General features: G+C 37.2%; 1 protein-coding gene across 5 annotated transcripts in view; it reads right to left on the bottom strand.

Annotated features, from left to right (window-relative positions):
- Positions 1–11688: 11688 nt before the first annotated feature.
- The window catches only part of MAP7 (microtubule associated protein 7), a 229222-nt gene continuing 216593 nt past the window's right edge, over positions 11689–24317 (bottom strand). For 4 of the 5 annotated variants that reach the window (XM_072637682.1, XM_072637681.1, XM_072637678.1 and 1 more), the window contains exons 17-18: positions 16190–16416; positions 11689–12500 (exon numbers count right to left, since the gene is read on the bottom strand). In XM_072637682.1, the coding sequence (XP_072493783.1) occupies positions 12490–12500; positions 16190–16416 (238 nt within the window). In that variant the 3' untranslated portion in view covers positions 11689–12489. Of the gene's footprint in view, positions 12501–15543; positions 16417–24317 lie in introns of those variants that run through there. The other variant, XM_072637679.1, reaches the window with a different exon arrangement.

A 24317-nucleotide genomic window follows, 5' to 3' on the forward strand; every position in this document is an offset into this window, starting at 1 on the left:
GACGAACTAAATTTGATGAGAAAGGGAAGATTCAAAGCTTTACAAGATAGATGCCTAGGAGAAAAATTACACCAGACTTAAGGGGCAAAGCTTAAGGATTCTAGCAAAAGGACTTTCAGGAGTGGTGTTACCTTCGTTGCCACAAGTACATTAAGTTTATGTCTACTTTCCCCTGGGCTCACCTGGAATGTTGAACTTCAGCTGAGTCTTGAAAGAAGTAATACTGTATAAGAAGAAAAGGAGGAAGTATTGTCCAGGCATCGTTCAGCCACTGCAAAAAGCTTGGAGATGGAAGACAGTGGTGTTCAAAAATATTGACACAATGATGCTTCATCATAGCTAACATGTAGCATTTTAGGTTTCCACAATGTTATGTATGTATGTGTGTATATATGTACCTATATATATGTAGATAGATACATAGATATAGATATATAGATATATGTAAATCTTAATTTGATCCTCAACAATCCAAAGATGGGTGATATTATTAGCCTCATTTTACAAATGAGGAAACTGAGGATGAGTAAAGTTAAGTGATTTGCCAGTGATCATACAGTTAGTAAGTGTCTGAGGTCAGAATTGAATTTGGAACTTCTTGACTCAGTTCTAGAGTTCTAACCTTTATACCAAGCAGCCTCTTTTTTTTGGTCCTTGACCAATATTGAACACCATGATCTCCTCAGAATCAAAATTGTGTATGATCCAAAGGGTAAAGGAGTGAGACAGCAGTGTGAACAGGGCACAATGTATTACCAGTGTTGATTTGCATTAAAGAATTCATGTGAAAGATATAATCAGGAGAATATATGATCAGAAAGAGGTGGGTAACATGCATTCTGAATGGTGAACTAGTATTCGGGAAATGGTAGAAATCCTAGAGGAGGCTGTAAATTTATTTCTTCAAATATTTTGATAACTGTTCAATATAATTGATTATAATCCTACGTATTTTATTTTATGCATTTAAAAAATATAATTTTGAGAAGTAGTCCATAGCCTTCGTTTGACAAAAGTTTAAAAAAAATCTGGTTCAGTTAGAAATTAGGAGAAGAATCCAGTGATTTAAAGCTAAGGAAGGAGAGACTTGGAAGAAGGGAGTGATGAAACATGTGAAGCATAACAAAGGGGAGGAGGAACTGGAGGAAAGATCTTTAATTGGGAAGGAGGTCATTGGATTAAAAAAAAGAAGTTAACTTTGCCCTAGATGCAGGTCTCCAGTGTGTTGGGTAGTTAATTGGATAAGGAAGTTTAGAAGGGGTGAGATCTCTACCAGAGGAAGGAATATCCTTAGGGAGGAGATCATGGGTCCATTCTAGTACTTAAGTATAAACAAGAAAAAAAAAACTTGATACATGAAACTTTATTTTAGCGTGTGTGTGTGTGTGTATTTTCATCTGGAAAAAATTTGTCTATCTAGAGTACAATATTCCTTATGGTGCAGGAACAATTTTACAATATCAACCAATACAACTGAGAAAAAGTTATTCTTTACACATAATCAACTTCCTATGGCACCATTTTTGAAGATCAGTCTCATTTGTATCCTAAACATTCAGCATCAACCATGAAGTTTATTCTAATTTAGCCTTTTATTTATTTATTCATTTTTAGAGTGATGGGAAAACCTCCTTTCACAGTTGCAGAAGACCTAGTGCTTCTGGTGGGGGAATAGTGTAAAGGAAGGCTGGAAATGTGACCAGGGGACAGATTATGGAGTCTACTATATACCATGTTAAGGAATACGAATTTTGTTCACTAAGTCAGTGGTTCCCAGTCAGCAGACTGAAGAGTACTGGATTGGCAGGGGAATGGAGCAGGGAATATTTAGCATTCCCTGAATCCAAACTTCACAGAACAAATCCCCTTAATAAAAGGATTTATTCTGTAAAACTTGGACTCAGTCAAAAGGCAGCACCCAAGGACCTAGAAGGCTACAGGTCCCCCACCCTAGGAATATTGCAAAGGGTCCACCAGTTTTTGTAAACACCAAGTACTATCATTTCTATCTTTAATTACCTCCCCCCAAAAATGCAGCATGGCAGTATGATAAGTAAGCAAAATGTTTCTCAAGTAAGTGAATGCCTTGTACATTTATTTGTTACATTTTCCCAAATAGGATGTAGATTTTTTTTTGTGAATAAAGGGGAAAAAAACACTAGCAAAATGTCAGTGGTTGTCCTAGGCCGTTGGCAGATGAAGAAAAAAAAATAGTCTCTGTCCTCAAGAAGCATATGATCTATTGGGGAGATAAAATTCTAATATGATATCAGAGTGCATTACTAGTGATAGTGTCCAGATTGAGGAAAGCGATGTTCTCCTTATATATGACTTAGACCTCTTCTAGGACACTGTATTCAGTTTGGGGTATTATATTCTAGAAAAGACATTGATGTCCTGGAAAGCGTGCAGGGGAAGGGGCTCAGAATTCACATTCTGTCTGACGAGGGAACTGTCAGATGAGGATTGGCTGAAAGATTTTGAGTTGTTTAGCCCAAAGACAAAGGGAAAAGACAAAATAGCTGTCTTAAAGGACCGACTTTTGGAAACAGGTTTATGTTTGTTTTGCTTGGACTAGAATCAATGAGTGGAAATTGCAAACACAGATATAGGTTTAATGTATGAGGAAAACTCCATAATGCTTTGAGTGCACCAAAGTGGAGATGGGCTGCAATGGGAGTGGGATTTCCATCCCTGGATGTCTCCAATGGACGCCTCTTGTAAGATATGCTTTAGAGGGGTTTCCTTTCCAAGGATGGGTGACTTCTGAGGTCCCTTCCAATTGTAAGAGTAAGTGATTGTAGCTTCATTGTAGGGAGGTGAATAGGACCAAAGGCTTGATAGATTTATAGAATGGCAGGGGTTGAAGAACAAAGACATGTCAAAGTGGATGAAGAACAGTAGGCTATGGGGGTGGGAGAGGTAGAAGGTAAAAACAAGTCATGGTTAAAAAGTAAGGGAGAAGGAGCAGCTAGGTGATTGAGTGGACAGTGCAGCAGGAGGACCTACCTAGGTTCAAATCTGGCTTCAGACACTTAGTAGCAATTGCCTCAAAAAAAAAAAAAAAAAGGAAAAGAAAGAAAGGAGGGGAGACTTTGGGACTGAAACAATTTTAAGATATTTCAAAGTCCTGGAGGTAGAGGCCATAGAGATAGAATTGGTTAAAGTGGAGAGATGGTCATAGGTATTTTGTAAACCTTAAAATGTGGAATGTTGTTAGTATAGGACAGAGGGGAAGACTCCATCTTGCTTGTTGCCTGTTTTTGTACTTAGAAGCTAAGAATTGTTTAAAAATTCTAAATAGTTTTATTGTATTTAAAAATGTCAAAACCATTCTTAGCTCCCAGCGTATACAAAAATCAGCAGGAGCCAGCCCAAGGTGGAGATGAGAGATTCCGATCAAGGTACAGAGGGTAAGGAAAGGAATAAGCATTTATATGTACAATTATGATTTCATTTGAGCCTCAGAACAACCCAGGGAATTAAGTATTATTATTATCTCCATTTTACAGTTGAGGAAATTGAGGCTAACAGAGGCTAAAGGACTTGCCCAGGGTCACATAACTAGTATGTATCTGAGGTTGGATTTAAATTCAGGTCTGCACTACTTAGCTGCCGTATGTATACGTGTGTATGTGCGTATATATAGAGAGAGACAATTAGTTCTATCTCCTAGACCTTTTATTAAGGGGATTTGTTCTGTGAAGTTTGGATTCAAAGGGCCGCACTTAAGGATCTAGAGGGCTACATGTGGCCTTTAGGCTACAGGTTCCCCTGTCCTATACTAATCTAACAATATATAGTGATATCTGTATAGTGATCTCATTGTTGTAGGGCCCTTCACTAATGCAAATGATGACATTCTTTGCGACTTTGTAGGCTGGGACACTGAGAGGTTAAGTCAGAGACACGATCTGAACGCAAGTCCTCCTGACTTTGAGGCTAGCTCTCTATTCACTATGTAATTCTTTCTCTCTTTTTGGGTTATTAGTGTAGATACTGAAGTCACAGAAGATGAATAACTCAAATTTCTTTAAGATTTATAAAGCACTTTTCTCAAAAGTCCCTGTGAAGTAAATAGTCCAAGTGTTATCTACATTTGAAGCAGCTGGTGGCACAGTAGATAGAGCACTAGACCTGGAGTAAAGAAGACCTGAGTTCGAATTTGACCTCTGATCCTCAGCTGTGTGACCCTGGGCAAGTCACTCAACTTCTGTTTGCCCCAGTTTTCTTAGGATGATACCAGCACCTACCTTGCAGGGTTGTTGTGTCAAGTGAGATATTTGTAAAGCTCTTAGTACTTCTTTTGGGGCACACAGCAGGTGCTATATATAAATTCTTCCCGTGTATCCTCTACCAGTTTTACAGATGAGGAAAGTGTGTTCGTCCTTTGTTGCCTGAATAAGATCATGCCATCAGAGAAATAATGACATGACTTGCACTTGACTTTGTTTTGAGTGAGGGAGGGTTGTGCAGGTCACCAGCCTCACTTCTCCTCCATAGCCATCTGAATCCAGCGACCAGATATTCATCAGGATGACTAGAGATGACCCAGGATGAGGTAACTGGAGTTAAGTGACTTGCCCAAGGTCACACAGCTAGTGAGTGTCAAGTGTCTAAGGTGACATTTGAACTCGGGTCCTCCTGATTCCTGCACTAGTGCTCCATCCACTACACCACTTAGCTGCCCCGAGATGAGGAAAGTGAGGCTTACATGGATGAACTAGTCTGGCCATGATCACACAGTGGCATAGAGAGGGTTCAGAACCACAGGTCCTCACTCCAATTCCTTTAACTCTATGAATAATTTTGGCCTTCCATGACAGAATAACATGGGGATGGAAACTCATTTCAATTCAATATTATTAAACAATGACTTTGTGCAGGACACTGTGCCAGAGAGATGCAAGGTTTGGAAGAAAATAGAGGTATAGTTTTCATTTTAAATTATTTTTGTAACTCAAATTAAATCCTACATGGCTACCCTTGGTTTCTGACAATTATGAAATGAATTTCCTTTTTTTTTTTTTTACCAAAGAGGTAATGGTAGAAGGTTGCATAGGTTGTTTGATGCAGTTTCCTTGGTTGTTTGGTTTTATATAATTGCTTTCCCTCCTTATTAGGGAGGGTTCTTCTCTGACTTTCCAGCAGCACTCATTTTGGACTTTTTTGGATCCCCTAGACTTAACAGCTTTCTTTTGTGCGTTATCTTCCCCTGTTAGACTATAAGTTCCTTGGGAGTAGGAACTATCTTGTTTCATGTTTATAACCCCAGATCTGAGCACCGCGCCTGGCACATAGTAGGTGATTAATGTTTATTGACTATTGAATATACCTTCTTTTCTTTATTATCAGGGTGGGTTTTAAGGTGGGGAGACGGTAATTGGCAAGTGTTCTTAAAAAAGCAAAATGTCAAAAAAGAAAATAAAATTGGGAGAATCTTCTTGTGGGTGGTATTTTAATGTAACACATTGAAATCAGAATATTGTACTGAAATGATGATTCTTACAGTGCAAGCTTTCATGCCCTTTTATTGTTTAATACACTGCTTGTCATGAAACATTTCTAGTCCTGCACACTGGTGTTGGTTAGACCATCCTTTTCTCTGAGGAATATATGAGTTATGTTTTAAGTTATTCAAATGAAGTACAAATACCTTTTTTCAGACTGTGTAAGATACGAGAATATATTTATTAAATCTTATTCTTGTCAAATCTTAAATATTAAAATGCTAACTTTTTTTTCCCCAAATTTCTTTACGAGTTTTAAGACATTCCTACTTGAGTCATTTCTTTTACAATCTCTTTCAACAGCTACTTTAATAGATGCTTACTGACTGATTAATGAACATAGAAGACTGACTCAACTTTATGCATAGGTGTCTCATGATCCAGACTAAACAGATTTTCATTTTTTCCATCTCTAAATACTACCCTCCAAATCGTTTACTAGTTTTAACTGCTGCTAATTTGCAAAAATGGTGCTCCCAAATAAAATTTAGAAAGTTGTGCTTTCAAAAGAATACCTTTGGGGTTCTATGGAACTTTCCTTCATAAGCTCATCCATCTTCTTTTGGTCTTCCTTCAAAGTATGTCTCAAATTATGTTTTATGTCTCTATTATATACCCTTATTATATATACTCCATTATATAGCCTGTTGGCCACTTGTGATGCCAACATATCCATAATGAGATCAAGAAACAAGGTTCTGAGGATCTCTAAATTAATCTGTGGCATGTGAGAGGCAATGCCACATGGTAGGGACATGGATAAGTGTTGATGCATTGGGCTGTGAGATTGTGGCAATTCACTTACAGCCAGTCTGAAGAATTCCTACATTCCAATAAACAATATATTTCCCATGTGATTTTAATAGATTAATTGATTCCTTTATAGCAAAATCCATATCCAGTGGTGGTAGACAGTCACCAGTTGAGTAGGGCAAAAAATCAATTTCTCTCTAAAAACTTCTTTTGAAAACAACTTTTTGTAAATTTGCTTATTAGTATTTTCTTCATATCTATCATGAAGCTACAAAAGCATAAGAAAAAAAGTGAAAATTTGTACTCAGTTTCAGGAGCAAAAAGAAAGTGTGTAAAATTAAAAATTTGGAGGGTGGGGAAAGAGGGTTTCAGGAGAGTGGGACTGAGAAAGAATGAACAGATTCAATGAAGTAGCTTGGGCTAAAACTGTCCTGCATACATGTTTACAGATTTTTTAATGATAATATTTTATTTCCCCCCAAATAACATGTTAAAACAATTTTTAAACATTTTTTAAAAGTTTTGAGTTCCAAATTCTCCCTCCCTCCCTGAAATGGGTAAGGAATCTGATGTAGTTTATATTTGTGCAATCATGTAAAATAATTCCATTTCAGTCATTTTGTACAAGAAGACTTGAAAAGAATGAAAGTGGGGAAAAAAATAGTATTCTTCAGTTTGTATTTAGATAGTATCACAGTTCTTTATCTGGAGGCAGAGATAACATGCTTCATCTTGAGTCCTTTAGGATTGTCTTGGATCATTGTATTACTGGGAATAGCTAAATCATTCACAGTTCATAATACAGTATTGCTGTTACAGTGTTCCTGTTCTGTTCACTTCATTTTGCGTCAGTCAATGCAAGTCTTTGCAGGTTTTTCTGAAATCATTCTGCTTATCATTTCTTAAAGCACAATAATATTCCATCAATCATATATGACAGTTTCTTTAGCCATTCCCCAATTGATGGGCATTCTCTTGATTTCCAGTTCCTAGCCACCACAGAAAGAACTACTATAAAATTTTTGTACAAATAGGTTCTTTTCTTTTTCTTTTTTATTTTTTTGGCGTCTTTGGGATATAGACCTAGCAGTGATATTGCTGGATTGAAGGGGTATGCACAGTTTTATAGCCCTTTGGGTATAGTTCCAAGTTGTTTTCCAGAATGTTTGGATCAGTTCATGACTCCAACAGTGTATTAGCGTCCGTTTTCCCACATCCCCTCCAACATTTATTATTTTGCTGTTTTGTCATGTTAGCCAATTTGATAGGTGTGAGAGGTGGTACATCAGAGTTTTAATTTGCTTTTTTCTAATCAATAGTGATTTAGAGCATTTTTTTCATATGCCCATAGATAGCTTTGATTTCTTTGTCTGAAAACTGCCTGCTCATATCAGGACTTTTGTTTTCTAACAAATTTGACTTGTTTGTTTATATATTTGAGAAGTGAGACTTATCAGAGATAACCTGTTGCAAATATTTTCTCCCTCATTTTCTGCTTTCCTTTTAATTTTGGTTGCATTGCTTTTGTTTGTGCAAAAACTTTTAAAATTTTATTTAATCAAAGTTTCTGTTTTACATTTTGTAATGCTCTCTATTTTCTTTGGTCCTAAATTCCTTCCTTATCCATAGAACTGACAAACTATTCCATGCTCTTCTGATTTGTTTATGGTTTCACCCTTCATTTGTAAATCATGTACCTTTTTGACCTTATCTTGGTTTATGAAGTGAGATATTGGTCTATACCAAGTTTCAGCCATACTGTTTTTCAGTTTTCCCAACAGTTTTTGTTAAATAATGAGGTTTTTGTTCCATAAACTTGGATCTTTGGGTTTATTATATACTAGATTACTATGGGCATGGTGTACTATAATGTAATGTATATCAAATCTATTATGTCACTCTATTTCTTAGCCAGTTCCTCATTGCTTTGATAATTACTACTTTTTATATAGTTTGAAATTTGATAGAGCTAGACCACCTTCCTTCACATTTTTTCCATTGATTCCCTTGATATCCTTGAGCTTTCGTTCTTCCAGATGATTTTTGCTATTATTTTTTCTAGCTCTATAAAATAATTTTTTTAGTAATTTGATTGGTATGGATTGGTACTGAATAAATAGATTTCGGTAGAATTGTCATTTTTGTTATATTGACTTGACCTAGCCGTGAGCAATTAATATTTTTCCAGTTGTTTAGATCTGATTTCATTTGTGTGAAAAGTGTTTTTGTAATTGTGTTTCTATAGTTTCTTGGTTTGTTTTGGCAGATAGACTCCCAAGTATTTTACATCATCTACAGTTATTTTTAACGGAATTTCTCTATCTCTTCCATCTGGGTTTTGTTGGCAATATATAGAAATGTTGATGATTTATGTGGGTTTACTTTGTATCCTGCTAAAGTTAATTATTTCAAGTAGTTTTTTTTTTTAGTTCTCTACAATTCTCTAAGTATACATCATGTCATTGGCAAAGAGTTGTAATTTTGTTTCCTCGTTGCCTATTATAATTCCTTTTATTTTCTTCTCTTATTGCTATAGCTAACATTTCTAATACAATATAGAATAAGAGCTAATAATGGGCATCCTTGTTTCACCCCATCTTATTGGGAAGACTTTTAGCTTATCCCCATTACAGATAATACTTGTTCATGGTTTTAGATAGATACTTCCTATTGTTCTTCATTCTCGAAAAGGACCAAAATGACATCATTACACTACAGTCAAGTCACAGTGTGTCCAACTATGGCTAATCAGATCAACATGAGCTCAGAATGTTCTATCACAAATCAGGCACAAATAGTCCATGGGAACATTTGGGGTGGATTCTCTAAATTTGTCTATCTCATGTTTCTTTTAAGATACTACTTATCATTTTAAGGAAAGCTCCCTTTATTCCTGTGTTCTGATTTTTTTGTTTTTAAATAGGAATGGGTACTGTATTTTGTCAAAGGCTTTTTCTGCATCTATTGAGATAATCCTATGCTTTCTCTTTTGTTGTTAAGGTCAATTATGTTGATAGTTTTCCTAATACTGAACCAGTCCTGTGTTTTTGGTATAAATCTCACCTGGTCATAGCGTATGATCCTTGTGATATGTTGCTGTAATCTCCTTGCTGGTATTTTATTTAAAATTTTTGCATCAATGTTCATTAGGGAAATTAGTCTTTAGTTTTCGTTCTCCATTTTGGCTCTTCCTGGTTTAAGTATCAGCACCATATTTGTCATAAAAGGAATTTGGTAGAACTCCTTCTTTGCCTATTTTCCCAAATAGTTTATATATTAGGATTAATTGTTCTTTAAATTTTTGATAGAATTTGCTTACGAATCTGTCTGGTACTGGGGATTTTTTTTAGGAAGTTTCATTGATGGATTGCTTTTCTAAGATTGGGTTATTTAAGCATTCTATTTATTCTTCTGTTAATCTAGATAAGGTATATTTTTTGTAGATATTAATTTCATTTAGATTGTCAAATTTATTAGCATATAATTAGGCAAAATAGCTCTCAACAATTTAATTTCATCTTCATTGGTGAAGTCACCGATGAAAAAGTGGTAATTTTTTTTCATTCCTTTTCCAATCAAATTAGCCAATGTCTTACCTATTTTCCCCCCCACAAAACTAGCTTTCTAGTTTTATTACTTCAATGGTTTCCTGGCTTTCAATTTTATTACTATCTGATTTGACTTTTCAGAATTTCCAATTTGGTGTTTAATTGAGGATTTTTAATTTATTCTTTTTCTGATGGTTTTTTATTGTTGTTGTTGCATGGCCAATTCATTTACCTACTCTTTCTCTATTTTGATTTAAACATTTAGAGATATAGATTTTCCCCTAAGTACTGCTTTAGTTGTATCTCATAAATTTGGTATGTTGTCTCATTATTGTCATATTCATTAATGAAATTATCAATTGTTTCTTTGATTTGTTCTTTGACCCACTTATTTTTTAGATTATTTAGTTTCTAATTAATTTTTAATCTATCTTTCCATTGCCCATTATTGAATTTAATTTTATAGTATTATGATCTCTAAATGATGCATTTGCTATTGCTTTTCTGCATTTGGTTGTGAGGTTTTTATATTCTAATACATGGTCAATTTCTGTGTAGGTGCCATGTACTACTAAGAAAAAAGCATATTCCTTTCTATTCCAATTTAATTTTCTCCAGAGATATATTATATATAACTTTTCCAGAATTTTAGTTACCTCCTTAACTTCTTTTTTGTTTATTTTTTGGTTAGAATTATCTAGTTCTGAGGAGGGAAAGTTAAGGTCACCCACTAGTATAGCTTTATTGTCTATTCCCTCCTGTAACTCATTCGGCTTCTCAAAAAATTTAGATGCTATGTCATTTGGTGCATATGTTTAGTACTGATATTACTTTACTATTTATGGTGCATTTCAGCAAGATAGTCACCTTCCTTATCTCTTATTTTTGCTTTTACTTTGTCTGATATCATGATTCCTACCTTTGCCTTTTATTTTTTGCTTCAGCTAAAGCATAATATATTTTGCTCCAGCCCCTTATCCTTACTCTGTGTGTGTCTGTGTTTCAAGTCTATTTCTTGTAAACAACATACTGTAGTAGTCTGGTTTTTAATTTATTCTATCTGCTTCCTTTTATATGGGTGAGTTCATCCCATTCACATTTATACAATAACTGTATTTCCCACCTTGCTATTATTCCCTTGTTTATTCCTCTCTTACCCCACTCTGTCCCTTCTCATAAAGGTTTTACTTCTCATAACTGTCTCCCCCAATCCACCCTCCCTTTTATCAGTCCCCCATCTTTTATTTCCATCCTTTTTTACTTCGTTATAGGGGAAGACAGATTTCTTTATTCAACTGAGTATGTTCTTCCCTCTTTGAGCTAATTTTGATCAAAGTAAAGTTTAAGCTTTACCCCCTACCCTGCTTCTTCCCTTCCATTATAATAGCTCTTTCATGCCTTTTTTTCTTTTTAATGTGAGATAATTTACCACATTCTATCTCCCACCTCCTTCTTCCAATGCAATCTTCTTTCTCATCCCTTTGTTTTGGGGTATCATCCCACCAAAGTCACCTTATGTCTGCATCCTCTTTCTACATATATTCCTTCTAATTGCCCTTATAGTAATAAAGTTCTTAAGAGTTACAAGTATTATCTTGTATTATAGAACTAGAAAGTTTAACCTTATCGAATCTCTTATGTTTTCTCTCGTTTCTTTTTTCATTTTTCTGTTTCCTATGACATGTTAACAGATTATTACTTATCCTCCTCCACCACCTCCCCCCACCCCATCATCTCATAAGGAAATTGTATGCATCCTTCCCATCAGCAGAGACCTCAGAATTTACAGAAATCCCAAAATAATGCCATCATTAGGGCCATTCTCTTATGGTGCTCAAAGAATAAATGAAGCTTTAAAAAAAACTTTACAAAGGTCATTTGCCACATTTTTCTAATTTATTTGAATTTTTTTAAACTGGACAAACTTCATAAATACATTATTTAAGAGTACAGCAGATTATTTCTTATTCATGAAAAAATAATGCTTTCCATTTTTTCACATTTTAAAATGTTTTTGTTTGCTTTCTCAAAAGAAGATTGCAAGAAGAAAGTGATGATGGTTGAATTTACAGAATGTCCATGTAGGAAATGAATTTACAAGAACCTGATACAGAAGCCTATCATTCGCCCCTACAAATAGAGCTCAGTGAAATATTTAAACAAACAGGCTTAATTTAAACACCCCTCCCTCCCTTTTAAGCTCTACTTGGAGAGTAAGGAGGTATTTATTTTTTCAAGTATTAGATTTATAAATTTTTTTGTTGCCAATTTTATACATTACAGCATTTAAAAACCAAAACATCCACCTGAAAAATCATGCCTATCATCCCAGTTAGCCCATCCCTTTCAAATCCCAGTGCATTTGGTCTTTCAAAGAACGCAGAACATATTGATTTGCTAAGAAGGAGCACATTTGGAAAAAGCCATTTAAAAGTGCCAAGTATATGAAGCATGACTTTTTTTTTTCTATTGGCAAAAACTATTAGAAAGGCGATCCAGTCTATTCCCCAAGGTTTCTTTAGCTGGTTTTGATAAAGTCTCTTCAAAAAGATATCCAAGAAATCTTTAGAAAACTGGAGAGAGGAAGGAAAAAAAACACTCCTTCATAGCATGGAAGGAATTCCATTAACTGTAGAAATGCTTATTAAACTTCACCTTTGGTTCTTCAGAAGAAATGGTCATATAACTTCTATATTAGGAGACAGGAAAAAGAAATATGTTATGACAATTACATGAAAAACCTGCTCAAAGAATATAAAACCTACCAGTCGGGTTCATAACATTCTTACATTCAAATGATCTGTGACAACCACCAGGAAGACAAAGGTTCTTTAATTTGTAATATCACGTCATTTCATTGTGTGTATACATGTGTATAAGATTTAAAAAAAAAGACACTTGTGGCAGAAATACAAATTAGAAAGTACCACAAAGGAGGAGGCCTAGTGCTAACAAGAGACAGGCATTAGGTGCCCAGAAAACACTTGAAAGAGACAACTATCAGTTATGTTGTCTAAATTCAAAGAAATGAAAACCTAGAATTCTTTCCTTTTCTTTGATTCTGTGCAAGAAGAAATTGGGAAATTATACCAGGGGTGTTTTCTATCACATAGGAGAAATAATATTCTTCCTAATGGTTTAATAGCCAACAAAGTAGAAGGAGGAAGCAATTTATTGACTAGGATCCTACCTGCCACATTCAATGGCCTTTTCAGTTTTCATCCTCCTTGACCACTCAATGTCATTTGACACTGTCCACCATCCCCATGTACTGCACAGTCTCTTTGGTTGATTTCAAAAACACCATATACTCATTTTTTCTGCCTGTCTAACCTTCCCTTTACTCTTTCTTCTGACTCCTCATCCTAACCCAAAGGTCCTGTCCTTGAATCATTTTTCTCCCTATTCTTTTTTGTTAAATTCATTCACTCGCTGTTTCAGGTCTAATCTCTGTGCAGTTCACTCCCAAATCTGTCACTCACCCTGATCTCTTTCCTGAGTTACAGCCCTGCATCTCCAATTGCCTTCAGGACATTCTATCTACTTGGACTTTTTAATGGACACTTCAGATTTCACAGGTCCAAAGATTAGCTTATCTTTTCAAAAAAACCAAATGAAAAACCTGTTTTTTTTCTTCTGATCTGAATATTTCCATGTCTCTCCTTCCATATCCAATCCCATCTCTGCAATATCTCTCATATCTGTCCATCTCTTCTCTCTCCATTTTCACCATCGTGACATATTACCACGTACTCCATACCCCATGCATGGTACTTTTGTGTCTCTGTTGGTTTTGTTCATTCTCCCCACCCTCTCAAGACACACACACACACACACACACACACACACACACACACACACACACACATTCTCTCTCTCTCTCTCTCTATCTCTGTCTCTATCTCTCACTCTCACATTCCTGTCCATGAAATCTTTCCTGGCCTGACCATTCTAGCCTATTTCCCCTTTCTTGTAACTTTGGTGGGCATTTTGCCTGTACTTTCTTATATACTTCTCTATCGTTTGGTTTTATAATTATTTGTGTTCTAGACTTGTGTGACAGTATAGACTCCAAGTGGAGAGGTTCTAGGTCTTACATAAACCTAGGAATGCCTCTAGGGCTCTGTGTAGGATAATATGTGTTTGTTGAACCATTTTGTATAGTTTTTTTTTTTTTTTGAAAGACCTCAAGTCCATCTCAAAGCTAAAACACCAGGACCACTAGTAAGTTTTTATTTCAGGAGGTTAAACATCCTGATTTTTATTGGCTTTCTTCACAATGGATTAAGGCTCACATGTGAGACAGTACAAAGCAACCTGCCTTAGAAACTGAAGAAAGTGTGAAAGGAAAGGAGCCACAGCAATTAGTCCATTTATTATGTGCTTGCTTTTCTTTTTGAACCAAATCTGTGATTTCTTTGGTGAAAGGAGCTCCACATGAGGAGACTTCCCCAATTAATCCAGATTGGCTTTGCCCTGAATTCAGACCTTTAGTTGTCTGAAAAACAGAACCACAAAGCCAGCAGGCATCAGAAGAAAGCCTTGAACCCAGGTCTTCCTGACACTGGGCTAGCCCTCTACCCACTATACCATATTGCCTCTATAGTCCACTTAATCTTAAAGTCACAATGATGAGACTGACTACATGACTCCAACATACAGTCATGCAATGGGTTGCCACCTGCTGTGATGGCAACACTTGGTGCTGACAGTAACTACCTGAGGTTGGGCTAAGACACACTCCAAATGATGTAACACTGACTCCTCTAATAACTGCTCCTTTCGAACAAAGACTTCTGGCCATCCATGAGCCTTGGAGGTTATGGCACAGACAAGGGCAGGTACCTTCAATGGCATCTACAACCCCTAATCAAAGGGCAAACTTCATAGTTGTTCAGTGTGACAAGTTAGCTACATCTGCCTAAATAACTTAAATAACTGTTCAAATAACTTAAAATTTGGGACTGGGATTCACAGATTCTTAAATTCAAATGATCTGTACCAATTGCCATGAAGACAAGTTGTGGTCTTTGCTTTAACTTGTAATATTGCATCATTTCATAGGCCATGTCAAACAGGTCAACAGGATAAGCATTTCTTTATGACTTTTGACAAAGAGGAAATGATATATTTACAGGGGATATTTTGGTAAGAGGAAGGAAGGTTTAGGTGGTCCACGATGGCTATGGCTAACTCTCTGAACAGCTGCCATGTTGAAGAGTGAATGGATGTCCTCTGTGGCTCTAGAGGACAATACTAGGAACAAAATTTGAGAGTCAGATCTCACCAGCCATCTAGTCTTCCCATCTGTGAAAGGAATTCCCACTGTAACATAGCTGATCAGTGATTGTCTAGCCTCTATTGGCAGCCTTCCAAGGAGGAAGAACCCTTTACTTCAAGGCAGTCTGTTCCACTTCCAGACCACTCTTACTGTTGGACAGTTTTTCTTGACATCAAACCTAAATTTTGCCCCCTTGCAATTTCCAGCCATTGTTCATGGAACTAACCTAATCCCTCCTCCACATGACAGTCTTTCAAATTCCTATGGCCAGTTAGCATATCCCCCACCCTGAGTTTTCTATTCTCCAGGCTACACAGCTATAGGTAGAAGTAACAAGAATGCAGATCTCAGTTCCGTATACAAGGAAGAAAAAGTAAACCCCCAAATGAGCTTTCAAATAGTGAATTTCTCATCATAAACATTCAGTTTAAGCAGAGACTGAATAATTGAATATAATTTAACAAACATTTATTAAGCCCTTTGTGTGCCAGGTGCTGGAGATACAAAGACAAAAAAACAAAAAGAATCCTAGTCTTCAAGAAGCTTACATTCTTTTGGGGGTGCACAATAGTTTGATCTAAAAGCAAGGTAGGAAGTAAAAGGAGCAAGGGAGAGACAGAACAGAGTGCTTTGAAAATTAGAGGAGGGAGGAAATGCTTACAGCTAATGAATCCAAGAGGGCTTCATGAAGTAGGTAAAATTTAAAACTAAAGTCAGCTGAGCTAAAATTTAAAGGAAGAGAAAGATTATCGAAGACAGAGATGAAGAGGAAATATTTTCCAGGACTGAAGAAAAAAATTTGTGCAAATACAGGAAGGCACAGATACTGCAGGGATTCCTGCTTTGAACAATCAGTTGGTGGAGACCTTAGTCATTCATTCATCCTATTAGATATTGTCCTTTACAACAGTTTTCAGTAGTGTTTACATAGTGGCTGTTTCCTCCACAGTTATAAAACTTTGAACTCCAATATACAAGGCCCATCAGGTGACACCGAGGGGCAGAGCTTATAATAGTCTCCATACCTTTCATAAGGTACCAGCCAATTGAGTTTCAGTTTTCTGACAATTGCAACAACTGGTCCTAGGCAAACTTACCTGCTGTTTGCTGTGTTTGAACACTATCTACCTGAGGCAATGGCCCAAGAGTCCCCTTATCATCAAAGGCTAAAATTGGATTCAAAGGAATTTCTGGGCTTCCATCACTGTCCGTGATATCCAGTCTGGATGGTTTAGATCCAATGGGTAAGTTTATAATTTCTTCAAAGGTGTCATTCTGAAGAGATACTCCATTTTCATTTGGTTGATTTTCAGTATTGAGGGTACTAGAAAACATTTAAAAGGACGAAGTTATAGACTAAGATTTAGTGTTGAAACAGTAACAGGAATTTCTGTTTTAGGGCAGCCACAACTATTGCTTCATAAAAAAACTTTTTTTGTAACATTCATTATTTTATTAACAGCATAAATGCTAATATCCAGGTTTTATTTTTCATTCAATGACACTTTTGCTTTCTGACAAAGACAGAGGAACATAGATTTAGAGCTGGAAAAGATCTTAGAGTTGAGTATGATCTCCTTATTTTCCAGATGAGGAAATTGTGACCCATGTGACTTTCCCAGTGTCATAGACATAACTGTCAGACCCACAATTCAAACCTTGTCCTCTGACTCCAATCCTACTTTTCCTCTCTTTTAGACTTATATTTGAATGGTGATTTTCAATATGCTAAGCAACTTGACCAAACAATTGTATTATACAACTATTATAATTTTAACAATTATAGTAATGATCACAATTTTGTGTTTTAAAAACATATTATGCTTTTCAAAGCATTTCCAATGAAATTAGAAGTACAACTGTTAATAGGTTCCTTATTTTAGGTGAAGAAAGTCTCAGGGAATTGGTCACACAGTGACTCCATGTTGGAGCTGAGATTCTTTGGGCCCAACTCAAGACATCCAACCCCAAAAGTCAAGTGCATGACCATTTGACTCTTGTGTCTAAATGCTATTTTTCCTAGCACCACACATTGTTGGCTTACTGATACTGTGCCTATTCAACCTCCTCTGTCAACATGGATGATTGGTACTACCTGGCTATCTCATCATCTTTATTTAAAAAAATTCCTCCTCCCTTTTTAAACCTGCTTTACTACCTTCCTGCCCAAACACTCTGAGAACATTACCCTCTGGCTATTTGTTCTCAGAGCTATATTTAACCCTCTTCTTTTCTATGACCCAGATTTAAGTAGTCACTAAATTGGACCACTTTTCTCTTTATTCTCTCTCAGTTCCTTGCATTCTTCTCAATTCCCACTAGTAAACTTTCAGGACATAACTCAATGTGCCTTCTCTAAAATGATGTGAAAAATTAGGACTTCCCTGACAGTCATTTTGATGGTAACTTCCTCCTGCTCAAAGCCCTCCCCCATCTATATCTATCCACTGGGAGCAGAATCTGGACTTGGTATTTATGCGCCCTAGGCAAGGTTTGAAAATTGGGTCCCCTGTGAGTTACCGTCCACCAAAGACTTTGAACCTTTATGGCAGTTTGACAACACAAGGCACATACCAACATGCCATGGGGAGTAGAATTTTCTGAGGGTAAAAATGTGCATATAAAAATGTAACATTAAAAAGTGTCTCTCTGCATCTCCCTGCTATGAGCTGTGTCCCCTATGCCTTGCCTACTCTTAGTCCCAGCTTTGATCAAAATAGAAGACTGAAATTTCTGAACACTCTGCCCCACTCTCTCAAGACTCATGTCTTGATGCCCATTTTCCTTGCCCCTCCTTGTGTCAATGCTTCTAGCCTGGCCCAACTCCAGTTATCCCCCTTATTCCTCCTAAGGAAAAAAGTGGAGCTTCCTCCAATAGAAAAAAAGGGTGTTCATTCCCTACTGGTTTCCAAGTGAGAACAAACACTGCTGTGTTTCTATTGATCATTGCATATTTTAAACTGGATCACCAAGGCAACTATTCCTTCTCCTCCCTCCTTTCCCCTCATCCCCAAAATCTATAGAGGGGACCCTGGGAACTAGGTAGTCTCGCTTTCATACTTGGCAAACTTATGGAATCTTTATTCAAGTCCTGGGTGTAAAGTAGGTGCCCATATAAATATTTGATTTGGGGGGAGCAATTAATAAAGATAAGTATTGCTGAGCATGTAAGCAAGAATAATCTACTAGGGAAATTGTGATTTCTGCAAGGGAAATCATACTCAGTGTATGGGGGAGTAAATAAAGCACATGAATAAGGTCTTTAACAGAGTTCCACACCAAAAGCTATTTTAAAGGAAATCAATTGCATTGGAATTGTGGAGAATGTCTACCTCTCCTAAGCCCCCACCACAATACACTTGAGACAGGAAATAAAAGGATATGTAGGAATTAATGGGCTTATTTTAATTTAAGGAAAAGTTATCCAAAGCCTATTGGGTGAGGCTCTCCAAGAAGAAATTCTAAAGACAAAAGCAGAAGTTATTCTGATGGAGGAGTGGGGGATGGGGGAGAAGGTACTGATATGAATACATAGGGAACCCACTGACCAAACTCAGATTTTTTTAAAAGACATGTACAGATGACAGAAGAAAGAGCCAATGCCCAAGGATAAATATAAAAGAGAATCGCCACCTTTGTAAAAACTGTGCCAGCTGATGAAGACTGTCAACCAACCAGTCAATTAACAAGCAAATGATTCTTAAGCCCCTAGGATGTGCCAGGCAGAGAGTTTCATGATACAAAGCAAAAATGAGGCAGTTCCCTGCCCTCAAGGAGTTCCCTGCCCTGCATTTTGAGGAAGAAAATACATACATAAGTATAATAAAGTATATGTGCAAAATAAATACATAGTAGACTTAGGAGGGAGGGTACTAGTAGCTTGAGGGAGTCAGGAAAGCTTCATGTGTTAGAAAGTGGCACTTGAACTGAGTTTGGAATGACAGCAGAGATTCTAAGGAGCAGAAAAGAAGAGGGAAGGAGGGGATTCTGGCAGGGACAATGCATGAAGATGGGAGATGAGATTTCTTATCCATGTAAAACAATATGGCTGAACCTCCTTCAAGGGGAGAGGAATAACATATGAGATTTCAAAATCAGTTTGAGGTCTGACTGTGAAGAGCTTCAAATGTCAGATTTATATTTGTTCAAAGAGATAATAGGGAGCCATTTCAGTTTATTGGATGAGGAAAGAGGCAGGGTGGCAGAGAAGCCAACATACCATGTCGTCACTTTGGCAACTGTGGGGAGGGACTCAAGAGATGGAAACTAGATAGAAGACTATTGCAATAGACCAGGTAAGAGATGGTGTGGGCCTGAGCTAAGATAGAGGCTGAGAGAGTGGAGAGAAGTAGATATATGGCAAGACTTGGGCAACTGTTTGGGAGGGATGAGTGAGAAGCTGAATGTGACACCAAGACTGAGTGACTGGAAAGATGATGATGCCGTTAACAGTGGGGGAGTTTGGAAGAGGGATGGGTTTCCTAGGAATTCGGTTGTTTCAGGCATGTCCAACTCTTTATAGAGTTTTCTTGCCAACAACACTGGAGTGTTTTGCCATTTCCTTCTCCAGTTTATTTTACAGATGAAGAAACTGAGGCAAATGCGGTTAAGTGACATGCCCAGCTAGTGTCCTCGTATTTGAACTTGGGTCCTCCGACTCCAGGGCTGGCACTCCATCCACTGTACCACATAGCTGCCCTAAGTTCCTTGGGGAAAGATAAGGAATTCTGTTTTTACAAGGAGTCTGAGGTGCCAATGGGATATCCAATTCAGAATATCCTATTTGGCACTTTGTGGGAGAGCAGTTTCAGTTGGATATGTAAATATCGAATTCATCTAGACAGAGATGATATTTGAACCTGTGGGATCAGATTATCACATCAAAAAAGAACAAACAGGTTTCCCCTTCCCCCATCTTAAAGCTATGCTGGAGGCTCAAGGTAGGTGGAATGATGAAAACAGATGATGGAAAGGAAAGCAAAACCACTAAACTCTTTATTTTGCTTCTATTTTTTCTTGGAAGGAGAATTATTTTTAGAAGCACAAAACAAAAATGGTTAACAAGGAATCTAAAGTCAAGTAGAAAGAAACATTTATCAGGCAGCACATAACACTCCTTGATGAATTCGAGGCTCTCATTCTGGGATACTGAAACAATGAGCAGATGTGATTTGCCAAAATCAACAGTTTTTGTAACACTTTGGAAAAATGCCACAGGACTGGAGAATATCAAATGTTGTCTACTATTCTTGATAAAATTCTAGAATACGCTATTAAGAGGAAGGTATATAACCACTTAAAAAGGGTAGTGGTGATCACCAAAAGCCAGTATGACTTCTGCATGAAAAGGTTATGTCAGACTAACCTCATTTCTTTTTCTGATAGGGTAACCACTCAGGTTGATCAGGGAATGCTGTATACACAATATACTTAGATTTTAGCAAAGTATATGACAAAGTCTTTCTTGTTGTCTTTTTTGGATAAGGTAGAGGGATAGAGGCTAGATGAAAAGGTGGATTTCTAATGACTAAATGACAGAATATGCATTAATAGGCTCATGTCAGCTTGAAGGAAGGTCTTTAATCCAGCACTCCTGGGACATACCCTTGGCTGTATGCTGGTGAATATTTTTATCAGTAATTTAAACAAAGGCATAGATGGCATGCTTATGAAAATTACACACAAAGCTGGGTAGTATAAATAATGCATTAGATGACAGAACTGGAATACAATGGGACCTCAATGAGCTAGAATGATAGGCCACATCTAATAATGTGAAATTCAGTAGGGATGAGTATAAAGTTGTGTGGCAAGGTGGAGACAGCCAGCCTCTGGTTCTGGACAATGCAAGTTCAAAACCTGCATCTGATACATATGGGAAATGGGACTCTGGGCAAGTCATTTAAATTCTCAGTCTCCTAGGCAATTCCTTAGAGCAGGTGGTGATTAGTACTGGTAGAAGGAATAGTCTCACAGGGAATTCCTTACACCAATAAAATCATGGGTCTGGTATAAAAAAAGAAGGAAGTTACATAGGCTTCAAAATAAACTTAAATACATGCTTGGGGAAGCAATATTTCTTCTGAAAGAGATTCTGGGGCTTTGGTAGACAGGAAGCATACTATGAATCAACGGTGTAACAGGGTATCCCCAAAAGTTCATTGTATTCTGGGTGGTCTGAATTAAGAGATATAGCAGCCAGAATAAGGGGATAGTTCCTGGGTATTTTGACCTGTTTAAGCTACACCTGGAGTATCGTGTTCAATTCTGGGTACTATATTTGAAGAAATACATTGCCAGATTGGAGCATGTCCAGAAGAGAGGAAGCAGGGTAGTATAAGAACTGGAGAACATGTAATGGTTGAAAGGAATGGGACTGTTAATCCTGGGAAAGGGAAGAGAAAGAAATGCCAGGCACTGTGTTAAGTGTTTTACACATATTATCTCATTTGATCTTCACAACAACCCTAGGAGGCAGGTGCTATTGTTATGCCTATTTTACAGCTGAGGAAATAGGGGTTAAGTGACTTGCCCAGGGTCACACAACTAGTAAGCTTCTGAGGCTGCATTCAAACACAGGCCCTGGTTCTATTGTCTGAACCACCTAGCTGGGGAAGAAAATACTTGGGGGGTGGAGTGGATATGATCATTACTTTCAAATGAAAGGCTGTCATGTAGCAAAGGTCTGAGATAGGTTCTAGCCTTAGAAGATGGAACTGGGAGCAATGAATCAACCTAAGTTGCAGACAGGCGGATTTAGGCTTAAGCTAAGGGAAAACTTCTAAACAAACAGGACAATTGAAAGGTGGGGGAGGGCAGGTAGCTGCGGTGGTTAATGGGTCTCCCTCCACTGGAGGCTTTGAAGCAAAGGCTGGACAGTAACTTGATGATATAGAAAAGTTTTTTGGTCGGGCATGGGTTGGACTTGATGACCTCTAAGATCCCTTTCAGCTACTCAGTTCTATGATTCTGCCCAAATCAAGGTCAAATTTCTTGGTCTATGGTTCCAGGCTCTCCACAATTTGACACTCTACTTTCTCAGACTTAGTTCACAAAACTCCCCTCAGCAGAATTTATGCACCAAATAAACTAGACAGCTTGCACCCTGAACATGCTGCATTCTTTTCTATTTTAGTGTTTCTAGTTGTCCAGTTTCCTAGGCTTGGACTTTCCTCTCCGCCTGATTTCACCTCTTTCTTTTGAATTTCTGTTCATGCTTCTAAAGAGAATTCACATACTACCTTTTTCATAATGATGATCTCTCACGAAGTAACAGTCCCTCTCCTTAAGTCCCAGCAAAATACTATGGGAAGCTTAACTTTACGCCCCAAGGCGTTATAGTGATCCGTTAGTGCGTCCTATTCCTCTACTAGACTGGAAGTCCTTTGAGGGGAAGGTGCTTCTAATCTAAATTTCCTCTCAAGACTTAGAAGAAGACTTGGTGTCTACTCACTTGGACAATCTGAGTCAACATCCCTCCAGTGACAAGAACTCACTGTTCTACAAGGCCTCCCTTTCTGCTGTTGGACAGTACTGATTATTAGAAAATTCTTCCTGGTGGAGGTATGTTGTCCCTTCGAGATCCTTTTTCACATGGAGCAATTAGTGATGATGATGACAAATCAGTGTCTACTTTCCCTTAACTTCTACTTGTTGGTCCTATTTCTATTCCCTATAGAGAAAGGCTAAGTCAAATACTTCTTCCATGACATTGTTTTTATATCTTTCATGATGCGAGAGGCGTGTGGGTGTAGTGGAAAGAGCTGGAGGAAGAGTCCCGAGACCAAAGTGTGAAGATGGACTCTACTGCTACCTATGGGAACATGGAAAAGTTACCTGGGGTAACTCTCTGGGGTCTCAATTCCTTCAACTGTAAAATGCTGAGGTTGGCCTAGATGACTTCGAAGGCTGCTTTCAAATTTAAATCTACTGAGCTGTGAATTGTTTCTTCTCCAGTTACTTCAACCATTCATTATGACATTTTTTTTAATGACCTTCTACAGGAAACCTTCCTCAGTCCCTCTGAATTCTAGAATCTTTCCTTTGTTCATTATTTCCTATTCATCCTGAATATAGCTTGCTTTGTATGTATCGGTTTGCGTGTTGTCTCTTCCATTGGACTGTAAGCTTGAGGGCAGGAATTGTCTTTCGCCTCTTTTTGCATCCCCAGCACATAGTAAGTGCTTACTGCATGTGTACTGATTGATCAGTGATTGATAGGGCTTCCCATTCTTCCTTTCGTTTAATTTTCTTTATTCATGTTCCAGCTTAAACATAGACCTTTCTCAGAAATGTGCACTAGGTAGCTGAAAACTATTAATGTTGGTTTAATGGCTTCACAATATGGGGGAATACCAGGCTCTTCTGTTCTGCACATCACTATGTACTGCTACCAATGCAGCTAAAAGGTATGGTAGCTATTTTTGGCTGCCACCCTACTATGCAGGTTCATCTTGAATTTGTGACCAACTTAAAACCCTTTTCCATGTAACCTGCTCTCTAGCCATGTCTCAACGTCTACATGATGTCCCCCATTGTGTAGCTGCTTTTTGGAGCCTGGGTGTGGGATTTTACATTGATCTCAACTACATTTTGTTTTTACTAGAGTTGGCCTATCTTTCCAGTTATAAGTTTTTTGTATTGAGTCTATTATCTGTTTCTCTCAGATCTGTCATTCACAAAGTTGAGAAGCATGCCATCTCATCTAGATCTTCATCTAAATTAATGATAAAAATGTTGAAGAAAACAGAACTGAGGATGGAGCTGTATAATAGAGGGCACCTTCCAGACTGACACTGATTTTTGATTCATTGATTTTTTTTCTTCTAAAAATAAATGTACACACACACACACACAAATATAGAAAATTTTATTTTTTTCCATTACTTAAAATTCTCCCTGTATCCCTCTCCCAAGAGAGTTTAAAGGAAGAATTTTTTAAAGAGGATAAGGGAAAAAAATCTATTAAAAAAATTTAAAAATATGTACAATATAAAACACTCATGGACCTTTTACCTCTGTAAAAAATGGAGAAGATATTCAGAATATTATTATAATTATTATGATATAAAAATTTATATAAATATAATGTAATATAAAATTATATAAAAAATACACATTTAGATACAATGGTAGAAATACAAACAGCCAGACTGTACAATGGTTAGGATCACTGGACTTAGAAGTCAGAAACACACGTTTCCAAATGCTGCCTCGGACACTAGC

This window comes from Notamacropus eugenii, chromosome 2 (genome assembly GCF_028372415.1).
Source record: "Notamacropus eugenii isolate mMacEug1 chromosome 2, mMacEug1.pri_v2, whole genome shotgun sequence".
NCBI lineage: Eukaryota > Metazoa > Chordata > Mammalia > Diprotodontia > Macropodidae > Notamacropus > Notamacropus eugenii.